Raw genomic sequence first — 19,873 nt, forward strand, 5'->3', positions numbered from 1 at the left:
GGCTTCAGTGCTGAGGGCGACCTGCTGTCCGTCCCTGCGACAGACTGGGCCCTGCCCCGCCAGCCCATCACTCGAGGTCACAGGAGAGTGCTCACTCCTGGGTGGGAACCAGTGCACTGAGGAAACACTTTACCAGAGTAAACGAGATTATAACTTGCTTGCCAGAGAACCTCTCCTGTGGCCGCGCCTGAGCCTCTCCTGGGTCTGTCTGTGGTCTTCACATTGGTGCTTGGACACCCGTCCTTCCGGAGGGGAGGATGAGTGGCCTGTAAAATGGAGATAGTCGGTGGCATGTGTTTGCTGATTGGATTGGCATTGGTATACACAGTTACCAATCACTGCACAGACAGTTCCAGGGGCCCTCCCCCAGCCATGTTTAGTGGCACTGACCTCGGGCAGCTGGGCCCCCGGGACAGCAACCAGGGGACTGCGCTGGCCCTGGATGGCAGCCGGCACCGGTCAGAAGCTTCTGTTTGGAGCAGTTCTGTTGGCAGCCCCCCACCTCCAGTGGAGATGTGACATGGCTCTTTCTTGTCTGCCAAACATTCTCTGATTCTTTGGATCATCGATCCTCCCACAGCAAAGGCGGTATTGTTGCTGTCCTTTCAAGGTTAATCCAGGATCAGAAAAGTCGAATCATTTCTCTGTGGTTTTTGGAATTTCCAAAGAGCTCCCAGATTTTAACCCTAAATCCTCCGGGTTGTCCGGCTGCGGCCGTGCTGCTGTTGAGCAGTAAGCTCATTCCACCTCCCATATAAACTTGTTTCTATGCATTTACCTCCTGGGAGAATCCAGATTCCTGAAAGAACTGCATGGTTATGAACTCTTAACTCGTGTGCACTGAAGTGCACGTGCTGTGTGTGTACTGACCCTCTGCCCTGTGGGAGCCACGTGCTGTGGGGAGAACAGACCAGCAGCAGCTGGGACTCCTCCTCCAGGAACCTGCTCCCAGCTAGGCATGGTGGTGCAAGCCTATAGTCCTAGCCCTTTGGGAGGCTGTGGGAGGAGGATCACTTGAGGCCAGGAATTTGAGGCCAGCCTGGGCAACATAGTGAGACCATGTCTCTTTGAAAAAAAAAAAAAAGAAAGAAAAAAAAAGTAAGAAAGAAAAGAAAACGTATTCCTCCTAAGTCGGGCATGAGAGTGAGCCAGGGAGTGCAAGGAAGGCTGCCTGGGGAACAGTCTTAGAGCACGCAAATCTGTGCGGATAAGCCAGCGTCTTGTATTTAGTGTCAATCAGGTGGCCAGTGAATAATGACTCAGTGGAATTATTGTGGACAGCATTTTGAGATCTGCAGATTAAGCCGTTTGAACTTCCCAGAAGCATTTTCTTAAATCAGCATCGAGACAGAAGATGGGACGATAACTTGAACTGCTCGTCGCGAGCAAGCTCTGGCACCGCGTGCAGCCTGTTCTGCCCGGGTCAGCCCCAGAGGGCTGCAGAACGCTGTGTCTGCGTCCACTGTCTTAAAGAGTCCTGTCCGTCTTTACGCGGTCTTTGTGTTTACGTGTAAGCCACGCAGCATGGTGGGGAGCGGAGGTCATTCCGCAGCCTACTCTCTGACCCTCAGGGTCCTCTTTGGGAGCAGCAGGCAGTGGCTTTCTCCTGGGCCAGGCAAGATTGTCTTGGGGAGTGGAGTGTCTGCTAGAAATGCAGATCGCTGGGGCCACCGCCATTTGGCCAAGTCGGTCAGCTGAGGGTCCCTCAGCCTCTGCAGGGTAAAGCTGTGGGAGTCACCGTGGGTCCCCATGGCGGGATTGGGAAGCAGTTACCTATCAGATGAGCGTTCCTTCCACGAAGGGAAGGTGGGGTGATTTTGAAGGAGCTGTGAACACCAAGGGTGCCATCCTTGTCCATGCTGCTGTGGGCTGCTCAGGACTGCCGGACCCAAGGAGCCCCACCCAGCAGGAGACACACACCTGAGCCTCAGGGAGGGTGGGTGGCCATGGCTGTGCTTGGCGGCCTCTGTGGGCCTCTGTGGGGCTTCATCCTAATTCAGTGAGGGCTCTTGCCACCTTCCTCCAGGGTCTTCCTGAGACGGAGGCTGAGACTTCAGACTCAAAAAGAAACCCTGGCCGGGCACAGTGGCTCACGCCTGTCATCCCAGCACTTTGGGAGGCCAAGGCAGGTGGATCACCTGAGCTCAGGAGTTTGAGACCAGCCTGGCCAACATGGTGAAACCCCGTCTCTATTAAAAATACAAAAACTAGCCAGGAGTGGTGGTGCATGCCTGTAATCCCAGCCACTCGGGAGGCTGAGGCACGAGAATCGCTTCAACCCAGAAGGCGGACTTTGCAGTGAGCCGAGATCCAGCCCCTGCACTCCAGCCTGGGCGACAGAGCAAGACTCCGTCTAAAAAATTTAAAGAAAGAAAAGAAAAGGAAAACGAAAGCCTGGCCTTGGTCAGACCGTTGTCTGCAGTTTTCAGTGCATGTCACTGACTCAGCATATGGGCTTGAGTATTTCGCTGTCTTTTTTCTTTTTCCAAATAGAATGTGCTTATTTGCCTGATTACAAAAATAAGTGCATTCTCTCTATTTAAAAAAATTAGTCCCTATGAACACATAAGAACTTATAAACACTGAAACTGCTACCGCGTTTTAATTCGCACACCCCATGCACACCCCCACATTGTTGTCACTGCGAGAACACAGGGCCCAGAGCCCAGTACACTCGGCCAGGGTGAGTGATGGGCAGTCTCAGAGCTGTGTTCCTGACCACCCTGCCACCCAGCTGGCCACTGCGGTCAGCCATGGGCTACGTGGGTCCTGGGGTTCAAGAGAACAAGGTTGGGGCACGGACCCAAAAGTGGAGTCAGGGTTGCAGCTTTGGTTCCTGGAGGAGGGACGCAGGCACAGCGGAGAGAGCGTGGTTTGCAGGCACCGGTGCTGGTTCAGTGTGGGGGAGGGGATGACGTTTCTGTTGATGTCGGGACGTTGGCAATCCAGCCCCTGCCCCGCCTTCGAGTTCGTGCCTTATTTTCCAAAGCCGCCACACTCGAGACGGCCTTGCTGCGGTGTCATCTGTCACTCGCGTCCCATCACTGCCTTGCACTGTCCTTAGCACGCTGGCAAAGACGGGGTCTCTGCAATAGAGAGGCGCCTATGGCTGCAGCCATCTGTGTTCGTTTTGGGGGTGTCATAAATAAATGCCTTCCATTTTTAATAGAAAGACAGTATTTTAGGTTAAAAAAATTAAGATTGTCAGAATTCTCTGATTTGGGGATTTTATATGTTAACGTTTCTTTCAAAACCACTTCCTGAGGATGGGCGCAGTGGCCCCTTCCTGTAATCCCAGCAGTTTGGGAGGCCAAGGCAGGAGGATCTCTTGAGACCAGGAGTTCGAGACTAGTCTGGGCAACATAACAAGACCGTGTCTCTTCAAAAAATTAAAACCATTTGCTGAACAGCCTTATTTTTCCGAGGAGTTTAAGCAAACTGCAGGGCCTCTGGCGTTCCAATTTCAGGCCTTATCTGATGTGGCCCACCCTGGGACCGTCACCTGACTTCCTGTGCCCGCACAGAGAACTCGCTGGTAGGAGGCGGTGAGAGGTCTCCGAGGTGGTGGGTGGGCATCCCTGCAAGTCAAGCTCTGCTGTTCCCCAGCCTTCCCTTGAGACTCTTGGGGGCCCGGGCCCTATGCAATGTTTTCCCCCTGCGTTGGAGCCAGACCACTTAACGGGAACCAGACAAGCCAGTTTAAAGCTTTATCGGGTTTCCTAAAGACACGTTGCAGCCTGCAAAATTCGAAAGTTCCTGTTACAAAGTATATAACAGCTTTTGCCTCCCATTCTTGAGTCTTTCATTTCTTCAAGAACATGGTAGCAACATTTAAAGAACCTTTTGAAAAGAGAGAGGTGGCCGGGCACAGTGGCTCATGTCTGTAATTCCAGCACTTTGGGAGGCCAAAGCGGGTGGATCACCTGAGGTCAGGAGTTCAAGACCAGCCTGGCCAACATGGTGAAACCCTGTCTCTACTAAAAATACAAAAATTAGCTGGGCATGGTGGCGGGCATCTGTAATCTCAGCTACTCGGGAGGCTGAAGCAGGAGAATCGCTTGGACCCGGAGGCGGAGGTTGCAGTGCACTAAGATCACACCACTGCACTCCAGCCTGGGCAACAGAGCAAGACTCTGTCTCAAAAAAAACCAAACCAAAAAAAACAGAAAAGAGAGAGGACTGCTATAACACCATCCTTATCCAGGGCTGTTTTCATTTCTCCTTCCAGTCCTTGTCTTAGTAACAAGAATAACTGAAGCAAATTTTCAGTAACCGCTTGCCACGTGCCAGCCGTCCGGTCAGGACTCAGGACTGATGTTCACGGCATGGAGACCTGAGGCCACACGGAGGCCGGGCTGGCCAGGGTGGGGCTCAGATTGCTCAGGTGCCCCCAGGGTATCCGAGCAGCCCAGGCTCCAGCCAGGCAGGTCTGAATTCACCTCCCTTGCCGTTAGCCGCTGCACTGTTCCACTTGGTCTTCTGCTAAATTTATCCAGCTGTCGTAAATGTTTCCCTATTCCTACACGTGTCAATATTTAGCGAGGGCTCCTTATGTGTGACACGCCTTGTGTGCCTCTGATGACGTTGCTTGCAATCGTTTGTTCAGCCCTTACAGGAACTCTGAATATGCACCGTCATTACCCCAGTTTCGCTGATGAGGGAAAAAAGGCCAGTGCATGTAGAGACTGACCAAAGATTCCGGTGTCGACAGTTCTCCATTCATTCATTCACCGTCATAGCCCACTGCAGCCTCCGCTGCCCAACCTCAAGCCATCTTCCCCGCTCAGCCTCCCAAATGGCTGGGACTATAGGTGTGTGCCACCACACCTGGTTAATTTCTTTAAAAATTTTTAGAGACAGGGCTGGGCACAGGGGCCCACACCTATAATCCCAGCACTTTGGGAGGCCAAGGCAGGTGGATCACCCGAGGTCAGGAGTTCAAGACCAGCCTGACCAACATGGAGAAACCCCGTCTCTACTAAAAATACAAAATTAGCAGGGCGTGGTGGCACATGCCTGTAATCCCAGCTACTCAGGAGACTGAGGCAGGAGAATCGCTTGAACCCGGGAGGCGGAGGTTGCAGTGAGCCGAGATCGCGCCATTGCACTCCAGACTGGGCAACAAGAGCGAAACTCCATCTCAAACAACAACAACAAAAAATTTAGAGACAGGATCTCGCTGTGTTACCCAGGCTGATTTAGGAATTACTGGGCTGAAGCGATCTTCCCGCCTCGGCCTCCCAAAGCGCTGGGATTATAGGCATGACCCACTGTGCCGGCCAATATGCATAGTTTTAACTGGCCATAGTAACACAGGGCTTCAAACAGAAGTCCTCAGGTCTCACTTTGCAGAGGCAGTGGCTTTTAAAGCTTCCCAATTAACAATCTGAGCTACTATTCACTGAGTTTTTGCCCTGTTGTAGACATGCGTGGCTTTCTGTTAGAGAAGATAGGGTCTGACTGCCCTGCTGCCCCTCCTCATCTGGGAGCCATGGGTCCACACTGCACGCCCCTTGTGTGTGTGCCTCTTTCCTGTAGTGCAGAGTTTCTTTATCTTCTTACTCGTCCAATGTTCTCTGTACCTATTGCGAATTGATCTCTGGACGCTGATGCCACTCTAGAACTCCGCTCAGCAGTTGGGTAATACGACATTCCTGTCCTTCGGTTCTCCTGGGAACCTTCTCCCGAGAGCCCTGGCTCTCTCCTGCACAGCTCTGGATCTCAGCTCACTGCAAGCTCCGCCTCCCGGGTTCACGCCATTCTCCTGCCTCAGCCTCCCCAGTAAGCTGGGACTACAGCGTTGCTACCTCCCCGGCTAGTTTTTTGTATTTTTTAGTAGAGACGGGGTTTCACCGTGTTAGCCAGGATGGTCTCGATCTCCTGACCTCGTGATCCGCCCGTCTCGGCCTCCCAAAGTGCTGGGATTACAGGCTTGAGCCACCGTGCCCGGCCTCTTCCTGGATTCTTTCAGTTAGAATGTAGTTTTGATTTTGCACAAAGGTCAAAATAACAAGGGCCAAATCTGTTTCGTTTATACGTGACAGTCTTTTTTTTTTCTTTTTTAAATTTTATCATTTTTTATTTCAAGCTGGGGTCTTACTATATTGCCCAGGCTGGTTTCAAACTCTTGAGCTCAAGCAATCCTCCCACCTCAGCCTCCCAGAGTGCTGGGATTATAGACGTGAGCCACCATGCCCAGCCACATGTGACCATCTTAATGTCAGCTATGACCTGAGGGCACCAGGCTTTTTCTATTATGTTGCTCCGTGATGCAGTGTGCCTTTATGGCCCACTGTGGCTGCTCAACTCCTGCCATCACAGCCACATCCGACTGTTGAGAAGGGGAGGAGTGAAGAAAGCCCTTGATTCCTCGTACAGACGTGACCCATTTGTATCCCACTGACTAGTTCATAGTCTCATGGCTGCAAGAGGGGCAGAGAAACATGGTCTTCAGTTGGGTGGGCGTTTCTCTGTCGTCGTGTTTGGTATAGAAGAAGGAGAGAAGGTGCTCTGGGAACCACAGTCTCAGCCACAGTCCAGGAAGCTGCCCAGTGCCCACGTGGGAACTGCATCCTGCAGGTATCGCTCGTGAAAACCAGCCTGGCGTCTTCTGGCCCTTCGCTTGGGTCTGCTTTGTCTCTCAGTGGTGGCTGCTCTGAGGCCCCTGAAGCTGCAGGCTGGGTGGGACGGTGGGAGCCTTTCCCTGGTCTTGACTCGCGCTGGCGTCCTCTCTCTGGCTGTCATAGCCAGCCCCACGGGATTGTGGAAGCCACAGGAACCTCCCGGCACGCGCCAACCCTGGACTTTCCCCGGAGCTCGTCTGGGTGGCAGGTGCTGGCCACGTGGGGTCTGCCCTCCAGGTGCCGCGGGTGAAGCTTCACCTGGCGCAGGGAAGGCCATCAGACTTCCAGCTTGTCACCTGTGTCCTCAGCCCCTGACCACTGAAGTGATACCTGTGTTTTAACCTTAGTGACTGCGCCACCCGGCTCCTCGGAGACACGCGACTCCACAGCGGTTAGGAGATAGCAGGTGCATTCCCGGAGTTCCTGAGAAGGAGCGGCCTGTGTGGGGTGACTCTAACTCAAGCCATAGGCCTCCTAGACAGAGCCTCTGAAACTCCTGTTTTCTTTGTCCTTCCTGGGACAGGTCTCATCCAGCCTCTTCCTTTTGACATTTTCTGAGTCACTCTGAACTGTGCAAGGTTTCCCGTTTCCCCTGGACGTGGCTCTTGTGGTCCTGGCCTTGGTGGGCAGGTGCAGGGCCCGCTGCCTCCTTCGGAGGATGAGATGCTCTGTGGCTTCCACCACTTCCCAGATTGTCTGCTTCCTCCGTGCCCCTCAAACTCATTTGCCTCGGTCCCTGTCTTCCTTGTTGGGGACATTCCCCAAGTGTCTGTTCTTGTGGAAGGCGAGGTGCCCCCTTCCCCCCCCCCTCCCGCTGCCCAAGTGTGGGTGGGCATCGGTGCATGGGGTTTCCACCCTGGGATTTCATGGAAGGGCTCAGGAGGGCTGGGTCTCAGGCTTTTCTCCTGGGCCATCATCTGCTGACAGCTGGGCTCAGCTCTGGAAGCTTGGAGGGCCAAGAGCCTCCAATCCTCCTGCAGAATTTCAGGTCGCAAGGCTATTTTCGGCATGGGGTGTTGCTCTCTGCTGCTTCTGTGTCGCATGCCCTCGTCCAGGCCTCGTCGTTCACCCCCTCCAGAAAGTAAACCTGTCCTTCTTCTGGGAGAGACGGGGCGAGGGGACAGCTGTGGACAGGAGCGATCTGTCACATTCATTTTAAAAATTGCCTCCGGAAGCTTTCACGGCTTCTTCTTTCCTTCTCTGATTATTTCTCTGTGTCTGAAATGATGGCAATTGTATTTATAAATACGAGAATTAAGTGAGCTATTTTTATTTTCCTGACAGCTTTCTGGTTGGTCAGGCAGGTGGTGGGATTCGTGGCCTAAGGAGGGGATGGGAATGAAGGCACGTGACCTGCCCCAAGTCACTCGGGCTCATCACTGGTGGAGCAGTGGCCAGTGCCAGCTCGCTGTGTAGAGAGGACTCTGTGGTCTGAGGCTGAGCCAGGCAATGTCATCTCCAACCAAGTCACCAGTTTGACCCAACTTTCCAGGAGCCATCAGCTTCCAGGTGGACCTGGGAAAAACCCAAGGCTGGAGTTAGACCCTCAGTGTGGGAGCTTTCGGGCAAGAATCCTCCCCACAAACAGCTGGCCTGAGATGGACTGCACACACCTTACAACTAACCGTTTCCATTGTTCCAGTCCGTGATTTTCAGCACATTCACAGAGTTGCACAGCCCCCAAGTCAACCTCGGAATGTGGTCATGACTCCAGAAAGAAGCCCTGCAGCTCTTAGTCATTTAGTCATTTTCTCTTTTATTTATTTATTTATTTATTTTTTAATTTTTTTTTTTTTTGAGACGGAGTCTCGCTCTGTCACCCAGGCTGGAATGCAGTATCCGGATCTCAGCTCACTGCAAACTCCACCTCCCGGGTTTTACCCCATTCTCCTGCCTCAGCCTCCCAAGTAGCTGGGACTACAGGCGCCTGCCACCTCGCCCGGCTAGTTTTTTTGTGTTTTTTAGTAGAGATGGGGTTTCACCGGGTTAGCCAGGATGGTCTCGATCTCCTGACCTCATGATCCGCCCGTCTCGGCCTCCCAAAGTGCTGGGATTACAGGCTTGAGCCACCGCGCCCGGCCGAAAATATTTATTGTTAAACTTTAATTGGAAAACTACTATTACAGTAGGAAATTGTCTGTCATCTATAGATGGGATTAGATCCCTGCCTGTCCTATAAGACATCGTTTTGTTTTACTAAAAACTCAGTATATATACATATCATCCAGAATCAGTTTTTTTTTTTTTTTAAGACAGAGTCTTGCTCTGTTGCCCAGGCTGGAGTGCACGGGCACGTTCTCGGCTCACTGACATGGCCGTCTCCTGGGTTCAAGCGTTTCTCCTGCCTCAGCCTCCCGAGTAGCTGGGATTACATGTGTGTGCCACCGTGCCTGGTTAATTTTTTGTATTTTTAGTAGTGGGGGGATTTTTGCTGTTTTGGCCAGGCTGGTCTCAAACTCCTGACCTCAGGTGATCCGCCCATGTGGGCCACTCAGAAGTGCTGGGATTACAGGCATGAGCCACCACACCCAGCCTAGAATCAGTTTTTTGAACTGGGAAGCACCTTAGAGATGGTGTCTTCTATTCCAACCATTCTGTTTTATTAGCAAAGATCACGGAAGCGCAGAGAGGTTAGGTCTAGTGGTTCTAGACCAGTTTTGTCTTTTGGTGGCGTTCACCTTTGTCGCGAATCCCCACACCTTACACCTCTCATTCCTGCCACAGTTTGCTCTTTGAAGGGGAGAAGTGAAGCCTGGAAAGGCCTTCCCCCTCCCCCCTGGAGTTGGGGAGTGATTTAGCCCAAGGTCAGATGGGCTCTGGCTTGTACCTGGCTTTCAGGTCCCAGTCCAAAGGGGGACCCAGCTCCTCTTCTGTGCTTGCGTGCGTGTGTGCATGCATGTGTGGTGTGTTGGCACATGTGCATGTGCAAATGTCTTACCAAAAAGCACCTCTTCATGTCTTCCAATTTTTAGTACATGTGCTGCCAAAGCGAGCTCTCTTCATGTCTTCATATCCAAACCCCGATCTCCAGGATCCCCTTCTTCTTGTGACCTCAGTCATGGGCCGGAAGCCACGTCTTCTTTCTCTTTGGCCTTGATGGCTCCAGCGTGATCCGATCCCATATTAACATAGGGACTTTCATGACACAGAAGGTCAGAAGTCTCAACTGTGCCCTTCTGACAAGCAGGAGAACATGCTTTGTTTCATGGATTTGCAGTGGTTCAGGGAGTTGAGGGAATTGGAGAAAAAAGACAAATGGCAAGGGCCATAGAAACTATCTTTAAACATTTGGCATCAGGACTGCCATCGTGTCCAGTGCTGGTGGAACAGGGGTTCGTCTGTGCATGCATCTGTGTGTGTGCGTGTGTGTGTGCATGTACATATGTGCGTGCATGTGTGTACGTGTGTGCGCATGTGCTGGTGTGCGTGCATGCGTGTGTCCGTGGACGTCTGCATGTGCGTGCATGTGTGTGTCCGTGGACGTCCGCGTGTGCGTGCATGCGTGTGTACGTGGATGTCCGCGTGTGCGTGCATGCGTGTGTACGTGGATGTCCGCGTGTGCGTGCATGCGTGTGTGCGTGCACGTGTAGATACACAGACGCTGTTCGTTCAGCACCGTCGTTCACAGCTGGAGCTCACCTTAGCTCCCCTGCCTGGACCCTCAGCCAGATGCTGGTCTCAAACCTCTTTCCTTGCTTCCCTGAGTCAGGGACATCCGGCCCATCCTCAGACACCAGCTTGGGTAGACAGCGGCTCTGGGACCCACAAAAGCTAACAGCCCCCAGGACTGAGGAGCCCTTGGGCTTCATAGAGCATCTTAGAAAATGGGTGATGCGAGGCCAGGCAGGGTGGCTCACGCCTGTAATCCCAGCATTTTAGGAGGCCAGGGTGGGAGGATCACCTGAGGTCGGGAGTTCCAGACAAGCCTAACTAACAATGGAGAAACACTGTCTCTACTAAAAATACAAAATTAGCCGGGCGTGGTGGCGCACGCCTGTAGTCCCAGCTACTTGGGAGGCTGAGGCAGGAGAATCGATTGAATCCAGGAGGCAGAGGTTGCGGTGAGCTGAGATTGCGCCGCTGCACTCCAGCCTGGGCAACAAGAACCAAACTCCGCCTCAAAAAGAAAAACAAAAAAAAGAAAATGGGTGATGCGGCCAGGCACGGTGGCTCATGCCTATAATCCCAGCACTTTGGGAAGCCGAGGTGGGTGGGTCATCTGAGGTCAGGAGTTCGAGATCAGCCTGGCCAACATAGTGAAACCCTGTCTCTACTAAAAATACAAAAATTAGCTGGACGTGGTGGCACGGGCCTGTAATCCCAGCTACTCGGGAGGCTGAGACAGGAGAATTGCTTGAACCCGGGAGGTGGAGGTTGCAGTGAGCCGAGATTGCACCACTGTACTCCAGCCTGGTGATGGGGCAAGACTCTGTCTTCAAAAAAAAAGAGAGAGAAAAGAAAGAAAATGGGTGATGGACCTTTCTAGTCAAAATACTGATGCAGGGAATCTCCACTGGGCTGGACTGAAGAAAGGATAAAGGACATCAGACATTCCTCTCAATGTGACTTAAGAGGACAAAATTGCGGAGTATTTTCAAATGGCCTCGGGCTGCCCTTCTGAACCTTGGGGGTGCCTGACCACCCACCCTTATCCCCCAAGATTCACTCGCTGGGCCGTACCTCCCAGACGGCGTCTCATCCTGGAAGCAGTCTCAGAGTCCCTTTTGTGTTTGGAAATAGAAACCTGGTGCCCACAGGCCCGATGGTGCCTGGTGCTGAATGATGCGGTCTGGCCTCCTTGGGGAGACCCAGCCTTCTCTGCCCAGTATCTCGGGGAGAATCAGGACTGGCCCAGTTGAGCCAGTTTAAGTGCCTGATTTTCTCTCTTCGATGTGGGCAGCCTGGCTAGCAGAGCTATGGGAGGAGCTGCACATTTGTAATGCTGAGTCACTTCCTTTGAAGCGGGTCCCTGGGAAGAAGACTGACGCAAGAGGACCCCCTGCCGACAGCCAGGCACCCTTCGTCACCCTCTGACCCGCTCCTCAGTCCTATCTTTCAAAAACACTTTGACGAAGAGCAAAGGGGCTTTCAAATGAAAGAGGGGTGTTTGCGCACGTCCAGGCAAGGTTTTAGGTAGATTTACTGTTTAAACACTGCCGCAGATGTAAAAACACAGTCAGGCATAGACCCAGCAGTCTGGTGCTGGGAGACTGCATGCAGGTTCCACTACAAGAGACCTTAGCGTCTCTCAAGTGTTGAGTCACTTCGCCTGTTCTGAATGCCTTCTGGAACTCTGAAAAGCGCATTATCACCGGTGGCTTCTCTACATTCTTTCTAACCCCCTTCCCACATTTTTAAAGGAGAGCCTTTCCCAAACAGCTGCGCAGGCGGCCAGCGTTGCTTATCTCTGTGTGAGCAGGCTGCTGCTTTACATTGCTTTTGTTTTTGTTTTGTTTTGTTTTGTTTTTAACTGAGTCCTGCAGTTAGCAACTTGATAGTTGCTGCCTCATCAGTTTAGAAATTGAAAGGGCAGCTGGATCAGTAATGCTCAGCTTTGTAAACGGTGGCAGTTTCTTCAAGCCAGGTGAACCTTGGATACTGTTCATGGCACCCTGGTGTTGACTCTGGCGCTTGCGGCTGGCTTTGTTTGCATTTGGTTGTCTCCAGTAGAAAAACTGAGGCTCATGGTTTTAAGCCCAGAACTGATGGTGAAGCCGGTCTGTTAAGCTCTGGGTGGATAATGCACGCTGTCTGCGACTCCTGCCTACCCGAGCAGGGGTGGAATTGCTCCTGCTGTCAGATCTTCTAGGCAGTGGCAGAGAATCATCTTGAAAATGTCTGCATAGGTGGCTGCCGTGCTGTTTCAGTCTTCCAGTATCTCCTTTGAGAGGTGGCAGATCTCACCTGGGTGCTACGGCAGTTGCCCTGGCAGACAGGAAGTAGCCGTGTCTGTCTGGAGCCTGCGTGGGAGATGGCATGAGTGGCACTTGTCTGGTGATATTTATATCTCTTCTGTCTCACGCACAGTGAAAGACAACTGACGGCCGGGCACAGTGGCTCGCCTGTAATCCTAGCAGTTTGGGAGGCTGAGGCAGGCGGATCACCTGAGGTCAGGAGTTCAAGACCAGCGTGACCAACATGGTGAAACCCCGTCTCTACCAAAAATGCAAAAACTTAGCCAGGCGTGGTGGCGGGTGCTCGTCATCCCAGCTACTCAGGAGGCTGAGACAGGAGAATTGCTTGAACCTAGGAGACCGAGGTTGCGGTGAGCTGAGATCACGCCACTGCACTCCAGCCTGGGTGACAGAGCAAGACTCCCTCTCAGAAAATAAAATAAAATAAAAAATAGAAAGACAACTGACGTCCAAATAAGCCTAAGTCTCAGTTCCTAAGTGTCTTCATAAAAGCATCGAAAGTGCTCTCTGGGGCCCAGGTTTGAGAGTTAGGGTCTGGTTCCATTGACACACGGACATGCACCGTCCCTGGATGTTGGCGTCTTCTCGAGTCTCCTCCTGCACCTCACACCCGCTCCTCCTCCCGTTGCAGGTGTACCTTCCGGTTTCCCAGCACGGCCATCAAGATCCAGTTCACGTCGCTCTACCACAAAGAAGAGGCCCCGGCCTCCCCGCTCCGGCCGCTGTACCCACAGATCTCCCCTCTGAAGATCCACATCCCGGAGCCGGACCTCCGGAGCATGGTCAGCCCCGTCCCCTCCCCGACTGGCACCATCAGGTAAGCAGCCCCCCAGCCTGCCCTTGGGCCCCCGGGAGAGAGGGAGATGGTGCGAGCGTGCCTGTCGCATGCAGGACTGAGTTCCAAATCTCTCTGGAAAATTGCACGTGTATGGAAACACAGAAAATGTTGTATGTGCATCCGGGACCTGGCTGAAATCTGTGAATTCTCTTACAAAGGGAAGAATCACTGCCTGGTCATCACTTTTCCCACTGGAAGTTTTACATATTAGGGCTTGTTAAAGCAAGCACAGGTTTTTTTTGTTGTCTTTTGTTTGTTTTGTTTTTTTTAAAGTACATTGGAAATGGTTTTTTTGTTTGTTTGTTTTGAGACAGAGTTTTCGCTCTGTCACCCAGGCTGGAGTGCAGTGGCGCGATCTCGGCTCACTGCAACCTCCACCTCCCAGGTTCAAGCCATTCTCCTGCCTCAGCCTCCCGAGTAGCTGGGATGACAGGCGCCTGCTACCATGCCTGGCTAATTTTTTTGTAGTTTTAGTAGAGACGGGGTTTCACGACGTTGGCCACGCTAGTCTTGAACTCCCGACCTCAAATGATCTGCCCGCCTGGGCCTCCCAAAGTGCTGGGATTATAGGCGTGAGCCACTGCGCCTGGCTGAAAATGTTTTAAAGTAATATTTGTCCACCAGGATTTGGTGAAATTTGTTTCTGGAAGCTTCATTTGTGAAAATTCTCTGTGACCTTTTAGAAATTAATCTAGATTTTGAAGAAAGTCCCCAAACTTCCTCATCTCTGGTGTGTTATACAGTGGTAAACTCCTGAGTAGGGGTTGCAGGGTGAAAAGTGTAAACAGAGCTCTGTGTAGGGAGTGCCGGTGAGCCCTGGACTGAGTCACACACGAACCTCAGGCGGCAGCCTGGATGCGTGGCACGCAGCCCTGGCCCTGGTCCTGTCATACAAAGATGCAAAAACAGACGTGTGCTTGAGGATGGAGGGTTCATACATTCTTCAATTATTTACCTCTTCATCGCGGACATTTCCTAAACGTGGCTGGCTTTTCTCTCTCCCAACTGCACGTCTGTGGCCCTGAAGACGTGTGGCCGCGCACGGTTTGGTGCCGGAGCTGTGACTCCTCCGCAGCACCAGCAGTTTCCGCATCGCTCGTGCGTCACCAGCAAAGGTCAGCCCAGTGGAAAAAGCAGATCCCATCTTAGGGCTGTTGTGAACATGGTGTTGACCTCACCTATACCCTGAAAGGGGCTCAGGGGCCCTCGGGGACATCTGTGAGGCACATTCTGGGCACGCTGGTCTGTTGGAGCGAGTGCTGTGGCAATCCTGGGCCAGCCACATCAGTCCCTCCCTGCTGACCTGTGCACTCTGCTGAGCCCCGGCTGCACCTTTGCTTTCTTTTTTCTTTTTTTCCCCTTGCAGCTGTAGGAGAAGAGAGGGCTTTTGTTTGTTTTTCAGAGACAGCGTCTCACTCTGTCGCCCAGGCTGGAGTGCAATGGCGCAATCATAGCTTGCTGCAGCCTCCAGCTCCTGAGCTCAAGCGATCCCCCCACCTCAGCCTCCCAAGTCGCTGGGAGCGCAGGCATGCACCACCACACCCAGCTAATTTTCTTATGTTCTGAACAGACAGGGTCTTGCTATGTTGCCCAGGCTGGTCTGGAACCCCTGGACTCAAGAGATCCTCCCTCCTCCACCTCCCAAAGTGCTGGGGTTACAGGTGTGAGCCAACACACCCAGCCCGTACGTGGCCTGCACCTTTTCAGGGTCGACAGTTAGAATTACACACTGGCTTCTCTTGGAACACAGCCATCAGGGACACGGCTTCTCTATCCTGCTTTGCCGACAAGTTACCAGTGGGAATCATTCCATTTGAGTTGCCTGGAGTCGGCCTCCTTTTTTCCAGAGCCAGTGGGTGGGCAAGTCTCTCGTGGAGAGAGAAGTTCAGGGACAGTGCTGCTGCGGAAAGGCGAGGCCCTGGGCTCAGGCCGGGCACGGTCGCGTGTGTGACTCTTTGCGGTCACTTCAGCCCCCACCTTCCCAGGCCTGGTTCCCGCCTGCGGAGCCAGTGCTGTGACGTCATGACCCTCTGGAATGATGATGATGGTGAATCCTAAGTGACTGAAAGCCTGGTGTGTGCCCGCCTGGCCCTGTGCCGCGCAGTGCACATGCAGTATTTTATTTAGTTCATATAGCTTTTTGAGAGAATGTTCTGGAAGTAGACAGTGATGATGGTTATTCAATTTTGTGAATATCCTAAAAGTCACTTTAAAGGGTGACTTGACTGGGCGTGGTGACTCACACCTGTAATCCCAGCACTGTGGGAGGCCAAGGCGGGCAGATCACTTGAGGCCAGGAGTTCGAGACCAGCCTAAGCAACATGGTGAAACCCTGTCTCTACTAAAAATACAAAAATCAGCGGGGCATGGTGCCACATGCCTGTAATCCCAGCTACTTGGGAGGCAGAGGCAGGAGAATGGCTTGAACCCAGGAGGCAGAGGTTGCAGTGAGCTGAGATTGCACGACTGCCCTCCATCCTGGGCAACAGAGCGAGACTCCATCTCTAAGTAAATGAATAAATGGTGAATTGAATGTTACGGGAATTGTATCTGAAGGAAGCAGTTGAGCACCGCATATGTCCTTAAGTCTTTACCTAGTACCACCTTAAAGGCACTGTAGAAACGAGGGCCAAGACCAGCTCATGTGCTGCTGGGAGCTCACACCAGAAGAGGCTGCTCCTGCTGCTTTTGGGGTGGGCAGCAAAGGCCTCAGGTCCAGAGAGAAGCAGGCCAGGCAGCGATCCGGGGCTCCTGAGGAAGGGCTAGGCCAGCGCCCCTGCCTTAGCCTGGCAGTAGGTTATTAATCAGCAGGTTGTAATCCAGCTGAACAGAAGCTTTATTTTATTTTATTTATTTATTTATTTATTTATTTATTTATTTATACGGGAGTCTTGCTGTGTCACCTAGGCTGAAGTGCAGTGGTGTGATCTCGGCTCACTGCAACCTCCACTTCCCTGGTTCAAGCAATTCCCCTGCCTCAGCCTCGAGAGTAGGTGGGATTACAGGCGCACGCCACCACGCCCAGCTAAATTTTTTTGTATTTTTAGTAGAGACAGTTTCACCATATTGAAAGAAAGAAAAATGTTTTGGTTTGCTCCGGGAGGGGGCTTAAAAAAATAAAACTACTTCCCAGGGTTAATCCAAATTTGCACATTAAAGTCGCATTTGTATGACAAGAGAGGTCGTGGTTTGCAAAGGAGTTAATAAGCGATACCTGTTTTTTAAATTAGGGCAGAGAAAATACTGTTTATTTTTATTTTATCTTAGCTTCAGGGGGTACATATGCATATTTGTGACATGGGTATATTATGTACTGGTGAGGATTGGGCTTAGGGTGCCCATTACCCAAACTACCCCGTAGGTCATCTTTCACCCCTCTCCCGCCTTCCCGCTTTGGAGTCCCAGTTTCTTGTTTCCATCTTCCTGTTCCTGAGTACCCAGCGTTCAGCCCCTGCAAGAACAGGCGCTGTGCGGTATTGTTTCTGAGTTAGTTCACTTGGGACAAGGCCCTCCAGCTCCCTCGCGTTGCTGCCCAGGCCAAGATTTCGTTCCTTTTTATAACTGGGAGTAAAGAAATTTCGTACTGAGCACCTGAAGCTCTTGCGGCGGGAGCCGTTCTGAGAAGCTGGGTGGCGGCCTCCTGTGACCGCGAGTCCCCATGGGGGATGCGAGCAGCTCCCTGGGCCTGCACCCGCCCTGATCTTGCTGCGGGAGCCGGGAAGGTGGGGGGCCACCCCGTTCCCCTCCTTCCGCCCAGTCCTGTTCTTTGAAACCGCCCGGTGCAAAGACCGGATTCTTGTTAGGGGGAATTCTGTGCGGAGAAAGTAGTAAGTTAGGGACTGGCTGTCTGGCTTTTTGGCCTTCCATTGTTACAATAAAAGCCTCTCTGTTTACATCCGTTTATCTTAGCACCGTGGAATTCAATTGAGTGTTTAGAAACCTCAGAGGCCCTTGAGGTTTTGCCTGCCAAGATACTTTTCAGTTTGAGTTTCTGCTGTAGGGTGGAGCCGGCGTGTTTACAAACACTCCCTGCCCTTCCCCGCCCCCTCCCCACTCTCCTCTCTGGCTGGCTCCCTCACTGATCCGGAGGTGGGAGCGGGGCCAGGCCCGGAGAGCCGGCTGCCCGCAAGGCTGTCCCCTCCCGGTGCCGCCCCGCCCCCGCGGTGCCTGCCTTCCTAATTTGGTGTGCGTTCGCCTCGCCAGTCCTCATTGGCCGTGGAGTGGCCGCCTCGGTGTTGGCCGGGCTGGCCCAGAGCCCCTCATTCCCAGGAGTCGGGAGTGGCCTGGGAGCGGCTTTTTCCTGGGGGGCCTCCCTGATCAGCTGCCCCTGCCCCCGCCCCCCGCCCCACCCTCCTTCCTTCCTTTCCGTTCCTCCTGCTTTGCTCTCGAAGGCCCTGGCTCCTTTTCCCAGGATGGGTGGGTGTGGGTGTGTGGTTTTGTGTGTACGTGTGTGTTTTTTTTCTGATTGATTTTTTTCTACCCTGAAGTACTCCACCCAGAAAATGAATGAACTCTCTTTGAAATAAATTCTGCTATCTTTAGCAGCAGTTTGAGCTTTCTTTCCTTTTTTCGAAAGAAGAGTTTTTACAGGCCAGGCGGGGTGGCTCAGGCCTGTAATCCCAGCACTTTGGGAGGCCGAGGCAGGCAGATCACCTGAGGTCAGGAGTTCGAGACCAGCCTGGTCAACATGGTGAAACCTTGTCTCTACTAAAAATACAAAAATTAGCCAGGCATGTAATCCAAGCTACCTGGCAGGCTGAGGCAGGAGAATGCTTGCACCTAGGAGGCAGAGGTTGCAGTGAACCAAGATCGCACCACTGCACTCCAGACTGGGTGGCAGAGCGAGACTGCATCTCAAAAAAAAAAAAAAAGGGTTCTTAGGAAGGAATTGAAGTATTTAATGAAAGAATTAAAGTAGTTAATCATTTTCTAGGTTCTACCAAACAGACACCAGTCTAAAAAGTGTTCCTTAGAGGTAGAGTTGTAAGAAAACTGCTGAAATTCAGTGAAAGGACATTGCACAGAGAGTGACTGTTTCTGCTCACAAGGGCAATACTTTCAGGAGCTGTTTCTCTTGAGGCTTTTCCTGATGTCTCCAACGTGGAGATCAAAAATGAAAGTAAGTCGTACAATTCGGCGAAGGTCAGCAGTATGTAAATATACAGTAAAAATGCAGCAACTGACTTCAGAAATCTTTCCCTTTTAATCATGATCTTTCAACACAGTTCTGCCTTACTACTAGATAACATTCAGTCCTAACTTGGTTTATGTTGTTTTGTAAAGTTAGAGGTCTTTTGCGTTTGGAGGTTGTTGGATCTACGTTAGAAATACTCTCCTTTTTCTGACAAACTTTGGTTCCTTCCTGCAGGGTGATTCATCTGTTTCAAAGTTTCTGGTTGGCTGGGCGTGGTGGCTCACGCCTGGAATCCCAGCACTTTGGGAGGCTGAGGCAGGAGGATTGCTTGAGGCCAAGAGTTCCAGACAAGTCGGGGCAACATAGTGAGACCCCATCTCTAAAAAAAAAATTTTTTTAATTAGCCAGGTGCAGTGGCTCACGCCTATAGACCCATCTACTCGGGAGGCTGAGGCAGGAGGATCACTTGAGCCCAGCAGTTGGAGGCTGCAGCAAACTATGATGTCACCGCTGCACTCCAACCTGGGCAACAGAGCAAGACCCTGTCTCAAAAAAATAATAATTAAAAAACACCAGTTTGTGGCTGCAGTCTTCCCTGTGTTTTCAGCAGGTCTGCAGGAGGATTGTGGTGTGAAGGTGTGAGTCACCCCCAGCGGGAATCCTGCGTGGCCAATCCAGGCTGGCTGCGCCAGCATTTGCAAATCTAATGAGGGTCCCTCTTCCCTTGTCTCCCTGTCCCTGTCCCTGTAGGTCCTGCTGCCCCTCCCCACCCCACCACACCCTCTTATGTCTTTTCGCAGCTGAGAACTCTGGAGCAGTGACTGTTGCTTCCTCCACAGGGGAAGGTTGGGACTTTCTGTCTTCCTTTAATTTTTCCCTCCTGCTTGGATCCCTTCGAGGGGCGACTTTGGTGCTAAAGTGTTGGGAGTTCAGAATGAAGCTTGGTAGGGAAATCCTTGTGTTTGTCCCGATCTGTTGAAAGGACATCCCCACCCTGCCTTTCCTGTAATCTCAGGGAGGGCCCTAGTGCCCGCCTGACTTCTCAGGTCGACCTCTGGCGACCAGCGGCTTGTGTGGAGTAGGCCTGTTGCACAGCGTCTGTGCAGGCACTTGACGCACGAGGACTGCCCTTCCCGGGTTCCACGAGCCTCAGGGGAAGCAGGAGGCGCCTGCAGACAGGGAGCTGACCCCCGAACCTGCCTAGCTGCGGGGCGCCTCTCTGCTCAAGCACCCACTCAGCTCTGTGAGGTCTGTGCCTCACATGAGAGCAGCTCCTGTTCAGGCCACCATGCTGGCTGTTCTCACTGGGGCAAAATGAACTTCAGAAAAAGTTAATTTTATTTTTAAAATTATTATTATTATT

At 52.3% G+C, this 19,873-nt stretch overlaps 1 protein-coding gene across 1 annotated transcript in view; it reads left to right on the forward strand.

The window, feature by feature from the left end:
• The first annotated feature begins 372 nt into the window (after positions 1-372).
• The window catches only part of FOXK1 (forkhead box K1), a 35,645-nt gene continuing 16,144 nt past the window's right edge, over positions 373-19,873 (forward strand). Inside the window, exons 1-2 of the mRNA XM_011957006.1 lie at positions 373-458; positions 13,170-13,355. Of these exons, the coding sequence (XP_011812396.1) occupies positions 373-458; positions 13,170-13,355 (272 nt within the window). The remainder of the gene's footprint in view (positions 459-13,169; positions 13,356-19,873) is intronic.

This window comes from Colobus angolensis, unplaced genomic scaffold (genome assembly GCF_000951035.1).
Source record: "Colobus angolensis palliatus isolate OR3802 unplaced genomic scaffold, Cang.pa_1.0 Scaffold43, whole genome shotgun sequence".
Lineage (NCBI taxonomy): Eukaryota > Metazoa > Chordata > Mammalia > Primates > Cercopithecidae > Colobus > Colobus angolensis.